At 40.3% G+C, this 12,659-nt stretch overlaps 1 protein-coding gene across 1 annotated transcript; it reads left to right on the top strand.

The window, feature by feature from the left end:
- Positions 1–6,513: 6,513 nt before the first annotated feature.
- ZFP62 (ZFP62 zinc finger protein) lies at positions 6,514–9,219 on the top strand. Its single transcript, XM_006878242.1, is given in 1 exon segment — positions 6,514–9,219. A coding segment is annotated over 1 exon segment (2,622 nt). The 5' UTR covers positions 6,514–6,597.
- The last annotated feature ends 3,440 nt before the right edge of the window (positions 9,220–12,659 follow it).

Below are 12,659 nucleotides of genomic sequence, written 5' to 3'. Positions count from 1 at the left end.
CTAAAAAGCTTGACTGTCTTATAAATATTGGTTTTCCTTGCCTACTATTGTAAAATAGACATTTGAGTGGGATAGAAAGATATGTTGGGAAACATGATTCCTGAAAACTTACAAGCCTGTCATCAGCCTATAACTGATTGGAATACCTAAAAAGAGTTCTACAACTTGTCCAATGAAATAGGCCTCTTGCAAAACCTTTGCAGAGTACAGAACCTTAGGTGGAATCCTGAGTCCCATCCAGAACTTTATGAGGTGGTACATTGCCACTAGCAAGGCCAAGCAGACCAGCCTGGAACAGCTAGAGCAACAAAAGGTACATCTTCAAAGAAAAGTCATCAGGAAAAACCCAAAACAAAAATGTCAGCATGACTGGCTACTGCAAGAATAAGCAAGCAGTTCACCAGGCAGCCATCAAGGCAAGCAATCAAGGTTTTAGGACAAACTCCCCTCTAAGAACACATGAACACGCATGTAAGCTTGCTGACAACCAGATTGCTCTACTGGTTAGTGTAAGAGGGGGAAAGGCAGCAAAGAAGAAATGGGCTGAGTTCAACCATAGCCCATTGACTCCTGTTGACCTGGAAATGAGAGAGAGAAGGAAGGGCTAGTTGATCCAAAGTGTGGTGAGACCTGGGGACACTTGAGCCCGTGGACACGGACCTAGCCACAGAGGTCTAGAGCTGAGATTGAAGCATCCAGCTGATATGCAGTGAGGGGAGATGCACAAGAACACCCAAACTTGCAGACAGTACCCATTTGACCTAGCCTCGTTGGCTTGATAATCAGAACTTGACTACAGGAAGATTTTTTTTTTTTTTTTTAATTTTTTGTTAAAGGAAACAAAGGTAAATTGCTACAATTTGATGAACCTGATGTATATTCATAGGGGTAGTAAACTCTAAATACCAACAGAGAGGGAAGGTCTTCACATCAAGTATTAATGCTATCCCCTCTGTACACAGGATATATAGGAACAGGCAACTTAGACATTGGCTACCTAAAATGAGGGGGTGATACAAGCACGAAGTGAGTGGCTTACTATTTTCAAGAGGGAGTTTAGTTTAACAGTATGGGGGGCAGGGGGAGAAAGAGTCCCCACTGAATAGTTTTCATCTAGATGGATCTGGTGAAAAGAGATGGGAATAAGACTCTTATGATTCAATAGTGAATAATTGTTATCCCTAATTGCAACGGTCACAATTGTAAAGGTAGAAGTTTCATAGCAAAAACAGGGGTGTGGTTAATCTTACTGTCCAGAAACAGAGGACCCTAGGACCATCAAGGTAGAAGAGCACAAGCAGAATGTGGGACCTATCCAGAGAAGCAGCAACACCAGAGATGGAGGCAGAGATGGGGTCATGGAGCGGGGGAGTGGCTGAGGACTCTAGATTCATGGGAAGAGCTGGTGGCCATGAGGCAGAGTTACAGAATGTGCCCTTTGGAGGTGTGAATTATTATATATTATATATACCTGAGTGGGGTTTTTTTGTTTTTCAAAAAAAAAATAAAAAGCTAAAGTGAATAGAGAGGAATACTGTTAACTGATGGTACATGGAGGGGATTATAATCATTGTAATGAAACAAAGTGTATAATTTGTTGAATGTAAAACTGATGATCTGCCCTGTAAACACTCAATCCACAATAAAAAAGAATAAAAAAATTTTTTAAAGCTGTACAGGTAGGTATACAACACTAAACATCCCAACATATGTTGATGAGATAGGACATTACGTAAATTGGATATTATGCAGACACCAAATAGTATATATGAGGGTTTCAAAAATTTCATAGGGAAATGGAATTGATTAATAATGGAGTTTTTCCATAAAATTTTTTGATGCCCCTTTGTATGTTTATATGTAGTGATAAGTATATATCAAAGTAAACCCGGTACAAGTTGCTCTAGCTTTCCATTAGCACCCAGAGTCTTGGTGTTTGCAAACTTGTAGCTGCGATTGCCTTCTTCTAAGTGTATGGTGCTCTCCCCAGAGCCAACTGCAGCCCAGCCGGGTGACCAGGTAGGGCATGTGCCAGCAGCTGAAGCTACAGGTGCCACTAACCTTAAGGCCACTGAAGTCCATCTGTCTATGCATATACAAGCACTACATGATTTGAACTTAGGGGCTTTGTAGTATACTTTAATATCTGGTATGGCTAGCCTATACTCTTAGCTCTCACTCTTTTTCCTTAGCAGTTTGTGCGTGTGTGTTTATAGCGTTCTTGTGTGGCACTGTGGGCTAATGCTTCAGACTGCAAAGTCACTTGAACTGCAAGGTTGGTGGTTCAGACTCACTAGCTGCCCCTTGGAACCCTATACAGGAATACTATGGGTCAGAATCGACTCAACAACACTTAACAACAATTTATGTTTATAGGATTTAGTTTTATAGCTGTAGAAACTTGATCATATTCTTGTCCTGAAAACAGAGCCAGTAGGTGTGGAAGGGCCAAAGCTGAAGGGGAAATGGATGGGCCAGGGTTTTTGATATGATGTGAGAGTAGGATTCAGCACACAGATTAAAGGTGGTGTTGTTGACGCTTAGAATTGTACTACCTACTAGTAGCCCTCAACATTTGAATGAACATTCACTACTCTGCCCAAAGTGATAATAAAATGGGTGTAGGTAAACTAGCATGTGCCATGATTTCCTCATTTGTCTCTGGTCATACATAATTAATGCAAATGTTGTGGTGCTCTCTCAGTGGAACTGTTACCAGAGTCTCTCTGAAGACTGCCAATGCCTTGCACGTTATAATAAAGAAAGGACTTTATTGTGCTAACACGTGACTCAGCGGATTCTTATCCAGAGACTGAGCCCCATTGGTAGGGAGGACCCTGCCTATATATAGTATTTGGGTCTTCGGGGCATTACAGAGTAGGCGAAGGGAGGTGTGTAAGGCTGGTATTTGCTATTTCAAACATATGGTGGGGAGGAAGCAGCGGGCAGGCAAGCAGGCAGTTACAGTAGCAGAATCAAGTACACATTTACTTGGGAGGCTTTGTTATCTCCTGAAGGCATGACTACCAGGAGTAGGTTAGTTGTGATCGCCACATGGGGCTGAGGAGGTATGTTGCTCAGTTCCCAGAATGTGGACCCTGTCGTTGGAATGAGATGTGTACTCTGCGGGGTGGAGCCCAGTGCTTGTCTCGGAGCCATTCTTTATTTTAATATCTGCTGAGTGATGCTTTATTTTCCTGGTGATAACCTGAGTTCCACGGGAGAAAGATGAGGCTTTCTGCGCCCGTGAAGATATACAGCCTCGGAAACCCTGTACAGGATTGCTATGAGTCGGAACAGAATCCACAGCACATAACAACAATAACCTGAGTTCCTGGTGTGACGCTGTGAGTTAATGCACTGGACTGCAAAGTCAATATGAACTAACTGCAAGGTCGGTGGCTCAAACTCACCGATTGTTCCTCGGAAACCTTGCACAGGGTTGCTGTGGGTCAGAATTGACTTGACAGCCCTTAACAGCAGCAACAACATCCTGAGTTCCTAGCTTCCTCACTTGTCCTGTAAATGTTAATTCAAAGTTTATCATTTCCATAAGCATAAATTGGATCATGAGTGTGATTCTTGGTTTACTCAAAAGAGTGTTTCTTTCTTTTCTTACCCTTAATTTCTCCTCATATGTCCATCTGCCTATAGAGATTCTAAATAGGATTACAGGATTCCAGATTCCTGACAAGAGAATGATACCAGGTTAAGAATGGGAGATACAGATTATAACAGAATCTGATCGTACATATCTAGTCATCTAAAGTGGTTTAAAACTGTTTTTTTTTTGTTTTGTTTTGTTTTTTTCTGAGGACCAATCTGTTCATTAGTGGATGCTGGTGGAGTTCCAGAGTCCCTACAGGGTGTTATGTGTGAACAGAGTATCCCTTCTGAGGCCCTAAAATCTGCTTTGGGAAGGAGCTTACCTTCCATGAGTGCTATGCTTTATCTCCAGATTCCAATATAGTTGGAATATAAATTCCAGTATCTCCTGGTCCAGTATAATTGCTATTAGCAATTATAATGCTAAAATAATAACAAAATTTATGTAACATTCGTCACATTACAAGCAGTGTTCTAAGTGCTTTATATGTTACCTCATTTAATTGTAACAATATTGTCCTATTTTACAGATGGCAAAAACTGTGGCACAAAAAGATTAACTTTTTCAGGGCCGCACAGCTAGATATTTGAACCTAGGCAGTCTTCTTTTGCTTGCTTGATTGTATTTCTGCTTGTAATCTTTGATATGCCCCGACTGCAATTAGCCTGTTCATAAATAGGAATGAAAGCCTCTTTCCTGTTAGGCCAGAGTATTCTCTATATAGAGTTTCTCTTATAAAAGAGGACTGCTCATTTTCAGGGTCAGTGTTTTTCTTAGAAGTTAAGAGACGAGACCACCCCCAGGTAGCTGAAACTTGCTTTCTTTCCCATCACTGATAGTGCCATCTCATTGGTTTCATAACCACTTCCCTGACATCCCTCCTGCTTATTGTTAGATACCATTGAGTCGGCTCCAATTCATAGTGATCCTATACACAACAGGACAAAACACTTCCCAATCCTGTGCCATCCTCACAACTGTTGCTATACATGAGCCCATGGCTGCTGCCACTGTGCCATCGCCTAGGAGGTCTTCATCTTTTTCACTGACCCACTACTTTACCTAGCATGATGTCCTTCTCCAAGGACTAGTTCCTCCTGATAACATGTCTGAAGTATGAGACAAAGTCTCGTCATCCTAGCTTCTAAGGAGCATTCTGGCTATACTTCTTCCAACACAAATTTGTTTGTTCGTCTAGCAATCTATGGTACTTTCAGTATTCTTCTACACTACAGCTGAAATGCATCAACTCTTCAATAGTCTTCATTTTTCATTGTCCAAATTTGACATGCATTGAGGCTACTAATACCTTTGCTCTTGAATACTTTAAAGCGGTCTTGTGCAGTAAATTTGCCCAATACTTACTTTATGCTGTTTAAGTAGCTCTGGTAGTGTAGTGGTTACTACTCGGGTTACTAACCTCAAGGTCAGCAGTTTGAAACTACCAGCCATTCTGTAGAAGAAAGATGAGGCTTTCTGCTCCTATAAAGATTTACAACCTTGGAAACCCTATGCAGGATGTTATGAGTTGGAGCCAACTCTACTGCACACCACCACTACCACCACCACCGTATGCTGTTTGATTTCTTGACTGCTGGTTCCATGAGTGTTGACTGTAGACTTCAAGCAAATTGAAGTCCTTGACAGCTTCAGTCTTCTCTTCGTTTATCATGTTGTTATTTATTGGTCTAGTGGTGAGGACTTCTATTTTCTTTAGATAGAGAGGGACAATCCATACTGAAGGCTATGATCTTTGGTTTTCATTAGTTAAGTATTTTAGGTTCTGTTCACTTTCATCAAGCAAGGTTGTATCATCGGCATATCACAGGTTGTTAATGAGTGTTCCTCCAATCCTGATGTCACCCGCTTCTTCATGTAATCCAGCTTCTAGGATTATTTGCTCAACATACAGATTGAGTAAGTATGGTGAAAGAATACAGTCCTAGTGCACATTTCTCATTTTAGACCTTTCAGTGTATCCTTATTCTGTTTAAATGACTGCTTCTTGGCCTATGTACAGGTTCCTGATGAGCACAATCAAGTGTTATGGAATACCCGTTCTTCAAAATGTTATCCAGCTTGTCATGGTCCACACAATCGAAAGCCTTTGCATAATCAATAAAGCACAAATAAACACCTTTCTTGTATTCATTGCTTTCAGCGAAGATCAGTCTGATGTCAGCAATGACAACCTTAGTTCCATGTCCTCTTCTAAATCTGACTTGAGTTTCTGACAGTTCTTTCATGATGTACTGTTATAGCTGTTTTTGAATTATTTCTGCAAAGTTTTACTTCCATGTAGTGTTTATAATACTGGTAGATGAACTTCACATTCCATTGGTTCACAGCTCATTGCAAAGAATACAAGTATGGATCTCTTCTAATCCAGTGACCAGGTAGCTGTCTTCCAAATTTCTTAGCATGTATGAGTGAGTGCCTCTAGTACTCTACTTCAGTACTGTTTTTACCTCGTTTTTAGTTTTGGTTGTCCATTGCTGATTGTATCTTCTTACCTTTTGTCTTACCTATTATTATTTTGCTGTTCTCCTTGATTTCTATACCCCATTTGTTTTTCCATAACTGCATGACATTCTTAGAAAACTGACCAATATTGTACCTTGATTTCAACCCATTTTCACCCACATTCATGCTAAACTGTTATGCACGAATAGAAAAGCTCCTTAAGCCATTGAAAATTCAGTGTTTCTAGCATTTTAATGTTATCTACATAGAAGCAGAAATTTTGGCATGTCTGCTGCTGTATCCTGAGTACTTAAAATGATGTCTGTTACACAGCTTGCACTAAGTAAATACTTATCAAGTAAATATGTGAATTTTGATGGAATTTTTCCAATTTCTTCTCAACAATGAACCAGTATCATTTTTGTTTTCTTGGTTTAGTGTCACATTTGAAGACGAGGAGCACTGAGGATGACGAATCAACTGAAAAGTATTAAAATGTTGGACCTGCAGAATCTAAGTGGTGTAAAATGGAATGTTTTCACAAGGATTATATGCAGAAATCTAAAGTTGGTGAAACTTGTGTTTGAGATAACAAGGTAAAGAATCAGTTGGAAAAGATTGAGGAAATAAGAATGAGGGAAGAAAAAAGTGGCATCAGGGAAAAGATTGGCAAAGCTAAGAACACAGTAAATATAAAGAAAGAACAAGAAAATGAGGCATCTGAAAAATGTTCACATTTGAGCTCAAAACATGTTACACTCAAGACTATAAAACAGGAAAACAGTGAGCAAGACAAATGTATAGAGAACATTAATGGAAACTCTTATCCCAGTCTACAGCAGAAAACCAGCACTGTTAAGAAATCACACAAATGTGATGAATGTGGGAAATGCTTCAAATATAATTCCCGTCTTGTTCAACATAAAATTATGCACACTGGGGAAAAACGCTATGAGTGTGATGACTGTGGAGGGACTTTCCGGAGCAGCTCAAGCCTTCGAGTCCACAAACGGATCCATACTGGAGAGAAGCCGTACAAGTGTGAGGAATGTGGGAAAGCTTACATGTCCTACTCCAGCCTTATAAACCACAAAAGTACCCATTCTGGAGAGAAGAACTGTAAATGTGATGAGTGTGGAAAATCCTTTAATTATAGTTCTGTTTTGGACCAACATAAAAGGATTCATACTGGAGAGAAACCCTATGAATGTGGTGAGTGTGGGAAGGCCTTCAGGAACAGTTCTGGTCTCAGAGTCCACAAAAGGATCCACACAGGGGAGAAGCCTTATGAATGTGACGTCTGTGGGAAAACCTTCAGTAATAGTTCTGGCCTTAGAGTCCACAAAAGGATCCACACAGGCGAGAAGCCCTATGAATGTGATGAGTGTGGAAAAGCCTTCATTACATGCAGAACACTTCTAAATCATAAGAGCATCCACTTTGGAGATAAACCCTATAAATGTGATGAGTGTGAGAAATCTTTTAATTATAGTTCTCTCCTTATTCAACATAAAGTCATCCACACTGGAGAGAAACCTTATGAATGTGATGAGTGTGGAAAGGCATTCAGGAACAGCTCAGGCCTTATAGTGCATAAGAGAATCCATACAGGAGAGAAACCTTATAAGTGTGATGTCTGTGGCAAAGCATTCAGCTATAGCTCGGGCCTTGCAGTCCATAAGAGCATTCACCCTGGGAAAAAGGCTCATGAATGTAAGGAATGTGGAAAATCCTTCAGTTATAACTCACTTCTTCTTCAACATAAAACCATTCACACTGGAGAGAGACCTTATGTATGTGATGTTTGTGGGAAAACCTTTAGAAACAATTCAGGCCTCAAAGTTCACAGAAGGATCCATACTGGGGAAAAACCTTATAAATGTGATGTGTGTGGGAAGGCCTATATCTCACGCTCTAGCCTTAAAAATCACAAAGGAATCCATCTTGGGGAAAAGCCCTATAAATGTAGCTATTGTGAGAAATCCTTCAATTACAGCTCAGCCCTCGAGCAACATAAAAGAATTCATACTAGGGAGAAACCCTTTGGATGTGATGAGTGTGGGAAAGCCTTCAGAAACAATTCAGGTCTTAAAGTACATAAACGAATCCACACTGGGGAGAGACCTTACAAATGTGAAGAATGTGGAAAAGCATATATTTCACTCTCAAGCCTTATAAACCATAAAAGTGTGCATCCTGGGGAGAAGCCCTACAAGTGTGATGAGTGTGACAAAGCCTTCATCACATACCGAACCTTAATAAACCACAAAAAAATTCATCTTGGTGAAAAGCCCTTCAAGTGTGATGTTTGTGAGAAGTCTTTTAATTACACCTCACTCCTTTCTCAACATAAAAGAGTCCACACTAGAGAGAAACCCTTTGAATGTGACAGCTGTGAGAAGGTCTTCAGAAACAACTCTAGCCTTAAAGTACATAAAAGAATCCATACTGGAGAGAAACCCTATGAATGTGATGTGTGTGGAAAAGCCTACATCTCACACTCAAGCCTTATTAACCATAAAAGTACCCACCCTGGCAAGACATCATTTACATGTGATGAATGTGGGAAAGCTTTTTTCTCAAGTAGAACTCTTATAAGCCATAAAAGAGTCCATCTTGGGGAGAAACCCTTTAAATGTGCTGAGTGTGGGAAATCTTTCAGTTACAGCTCACTCCTTTCTCAACATAAGAGGATCCACACAGGGGAGAAGCCCTATATATGTGACTGGTGTGGGAAGGCCTTCAGAAACAGTTCAGGCCTCACAGTGCATAAAAGAATTCATACAGGTGAAAAACCCTATGAATGTGATGAGTGTGAGAAGGCATACATCTCACACTCAAGTCTTATCAACCATAAAAGCATCCACCGTGGGAAGCAGCCCTATAATTGTGAGTGTGGGAAATCCTTCAATTATAGATCAGTCCTTGACCAACACAAAAGGATTCACACTGGAAAGAAGCCATACAGATGTCAAGAGTGTGGGAAGGCTTTTAATATACGATCAAATCTTACCAAGCACAAAAGAACCCATAGTGAAGAGGAATCTTTAAATGTAATATATGTGGGAAATTACAGCAGCACATCACAGAAGGGACCCTTTGAGGGAAGGAATGTTCTGGATGGGACCAGGATGAGGTTCTCTCTATAGAAGTAGAGCTTACCAAATCTCAAAGAGCTCGAAGGAAAGAAAAATAGTTTAAGAATATCTGATATTCTTATAATGTACACAGTCTAAATGAAATTATTCTAGATGATTGTTTGTAATCATTTCAATGTGATTCTAAAAAATAGTAAACAAGAAAAGCTCCTGGTGTGGCGCTGTAGGATCAGCGCTAGACTGCGAACTTCAAGGTCGGCTGTTCAAACCCACCAGTTCTCTTTGGAGCCCCTATACAGGGTGACTGTGAGTTGGGACTAACTCAACAGTACTTAACAGCAACGTGGAATATAAAATGGTTCATAATGAGGATGTACTATCTCAAGGGGATGGAGTATGAAAAGAATCTTCCAAATAAGCACAGACATTTATGGACATTAAAAAAAAAAAAAATGGATGAGAAAAGGACTTCAGTTAGAAATCATATAATTGTCATTAGAAAGTTCACATTTGGATAAATTCTGTGAATATAAATTTAACCAATCTAGGTATTGCTCTGCATCTCAATTATATATTGATCAATGAAAAAGTCTAAGAAGGGCCTCCAAAAGACAAATTCAGGGAGAGACTGGCTTCAGGGATTATATTTAATAGTGATCATAAAGTATGAACTTGATATAATTGAATGGTTTGGGGATAATGACAACTTTTAAAACTAAATTTGCATTTCAGTGTCAGAAATACAGAAAGTGTAGACTGTTACACATTTAACAGGAAATAGAGTTAGACTTTAAACTGCAAGCTGATCGGAATGTGGTATTGTAATTTTGTAATAAAAACCCAATGTCATCAAGTCACTTCTGACTCATAATGACCCTATAGGACAGAGTGGAACTGTCCCATAGAGTTTCTTTGGCTGTAATCATCATGGAAGCAGATTTGTCACATTTTTCTTCCAAGGGGCAGCTGGGAATTCAACCTGCTGACCTTTTCTATAGCAGCCAAGTGCTTAACCACTGTACTACCAGGGCTCTAGTGTTGTAATATCCTGTTGAATTGGTGAAACATTTTAGAAATTTTAAATGGACTCCCTCAAGGGATGATGAATATGTAATGAAGGTGAAAAACAAAGGTTCCACTGTGGGTTGGATTTCAGCACAGTCAATAAAGGTGGAATAACATCTTCAACATGATTTTGCACCTTACACAACAGAAAGAATTGATTCAGGGATTCTTGTGTATAAGAGTGCTGGGAAGTGGGCATTTCATTGCAGGAACTAAAAGGCTAAATACTTAACCAGTAATGGATGAAATTCATGTTTCATAAGTAATCCTGTTAAATGTTTGTTTCATAATATGTAATATTGTAAGGGTTTCATGTACTGCGTACGTATATTGTCTGCTGTAAAATGCCATGAATTCTTTAGTCAGGGCTTACTCTGTACCATGAAGGCCAAATAATTATGGTGAAGTAAGATGGAACTCCCCAAGAAAGAAATTCTTCAAGTGTAAACAGGTTATGGCTTATACTAGATGGAGCAGCATACAGAGAAAGCTATTCCGAGTGTCAGATCTTTGTGAGGGTATTATACCATATCCAAATCAAGGAGGGCAACAGGGCATCATCCCACAGGTCTAGTGGCTTAGGATTCATGAGAAGTGGTACTTCCACCAAGAGAAGAACAATGGATTTGAGGGGTGCCCAAATAAGCCATGTAATTCTTAAGCTGTATATTGTTAGCTAGTTATAAAGCTGGGGAACGCAGTGGATCCATATTATAAGCACTGACTGCAGACCACAAGGACAGTGGTTCAAGCCCACCAGCTGTTCCTTGAGAGAAAGATGAGGCTTTCTGCTCCTGCAAAGATTTACAAGTCTTGGAAACCTGTACAAGGTCACTATGAGTCAGAACCAACTCAATGGCATTTAACCAGCAACAGTTATAAAGCTGCTAACTAGGTAACTCAAGAGTAGAAAGAGACTCTTCTGAAAGTTAACATATACTTGAGTGGAGCTGATTCAGTAGAAACTGAATTCTAAGTCAGATTTCTCTAACTCCAAGATAATCTGTAAAGTAAGTGTGACTGGAGGTACGGAAAGACAAGGTGGAGAAGTGGGAAAAGCAAAAGGAAAGCATTTCTGTGATTTCACTTTGAAATGTGACCAGCCGACCGTACTTACTCTTTGTTCCCTACATCAGTTCCCTGTGGTCCGCAGGGCCCAGATTTATCTTCCATTTGCTGAAGGTAAAACCAGTTTTGACTTCAGCATTCAGGTTACCTGAAGTTTCCGTGTACTCAAGCCAGGGTGATTGATTTGCCAGTGGCTTTAAGTCCACCCTGCACACACGTGTACTTGAGCACCACGTTAACCTTACCTTGAGGGGAAACAAGTTAAATAACAAAGTATGCACCATCCGGATGGGGATTCAGAGTGCTTTTTGGTGCTGCATTCTGGGACATAATCTGCCTTCTGCCACCACTGACTCAGTACAAGGAAACTTTGAAGACCCAGGGACTCCCGTGCCTGGGAATGGGCTGTAGAACCTCTTGCCTGGCTCTTGAGTGCTACTGAGGACCACTTACATGCCCTTCAGTTTGAGCCAAGACATGAAGGGGTCTCAAACTGCCCCAGCTACTGTGGCATAGGTCCAATTAGCTGGTGTGGCTTTGCCCCCATAAGGTCCTCTCCAAGATTCAAACTGAGTCAATTCCTCTGCACACACTCGCCCCCATCTTCCAGAAGAATGCCTAATAGGGTGGGTGGTGGTGGTGTGTGCCATCGAGTTGGTACCAATTATAGTGATCCTGTATAGGGTTTCTTAGGCTATAAATCAGGGGATTAGAAAGTTTCATTCAGCCATGAAGTGGCTGGTAGATTCAAACTGCTGACACTGGACATGTAGTCCATTATGCCACCACAACATGTAGGTAACCACAGTATGGAAAATCAGTAGTGTTTAGTTTGCAGGACTAAAGGTGAAATGTTAGACAATAGTAGATAAATTGAAAACTGCATAAAAGTGACCTAAAGTACTAGCATTATCTGGGAGGAAGGTCAAGATATTGGTAAGTACCATCAAGTTGGTTCCAACTCAACCTGCCTATATAGACTGGTGGGTTTAAACCACCTAGCATAGTGGTTATGAGTCAGCCTGCTAACCTCAAGGTCAGCAGTTCGAAACATCAGCTGTTCCGCAGGAGAAAGAAGAGGCTTCCTGCTCCTGTAAAGATTTACAGCCTCAGAAACCCTATGCAGGGCCACTATGAGTCAGAACATAACCAGTACATAACCACCACCACCACCTTGCAGGCAGCAGTCCAATGCTTATCTTGCAGCACTGCATTTTTATTAAATATGTATGTCATGGGCAATCAAAAAGGATAGAACCAAAATAGAATTTTATTTGAAAACTGCAATTTTAAAAAGCAAAAAAAAACAGAAGAAACATAAAAGGTGGGATAAGACTTTTCTGTTCCTTTCATGTTGT

This window comes from Chrysochloris asiatica, unplaced genomic scaffold (assembly GCF_000296735.1).
Source record: "Chrysochloris asiatica unplaced genomic scaffold, ChrAsi1.0 scaffold00450, whole genome shotgun sequence".
NCBI lineage: Eukaryota > Metazoa > Chordata > Mammalia > Afrosoricida > Chrysochloridae > Chrysochloris > Chrysochloris asiatica.
The sequence above is the reverse complement of the archived record's forward strand: the minus strand, read 5'-3'. Positions and strand labels throughout refer to the sequence as shown.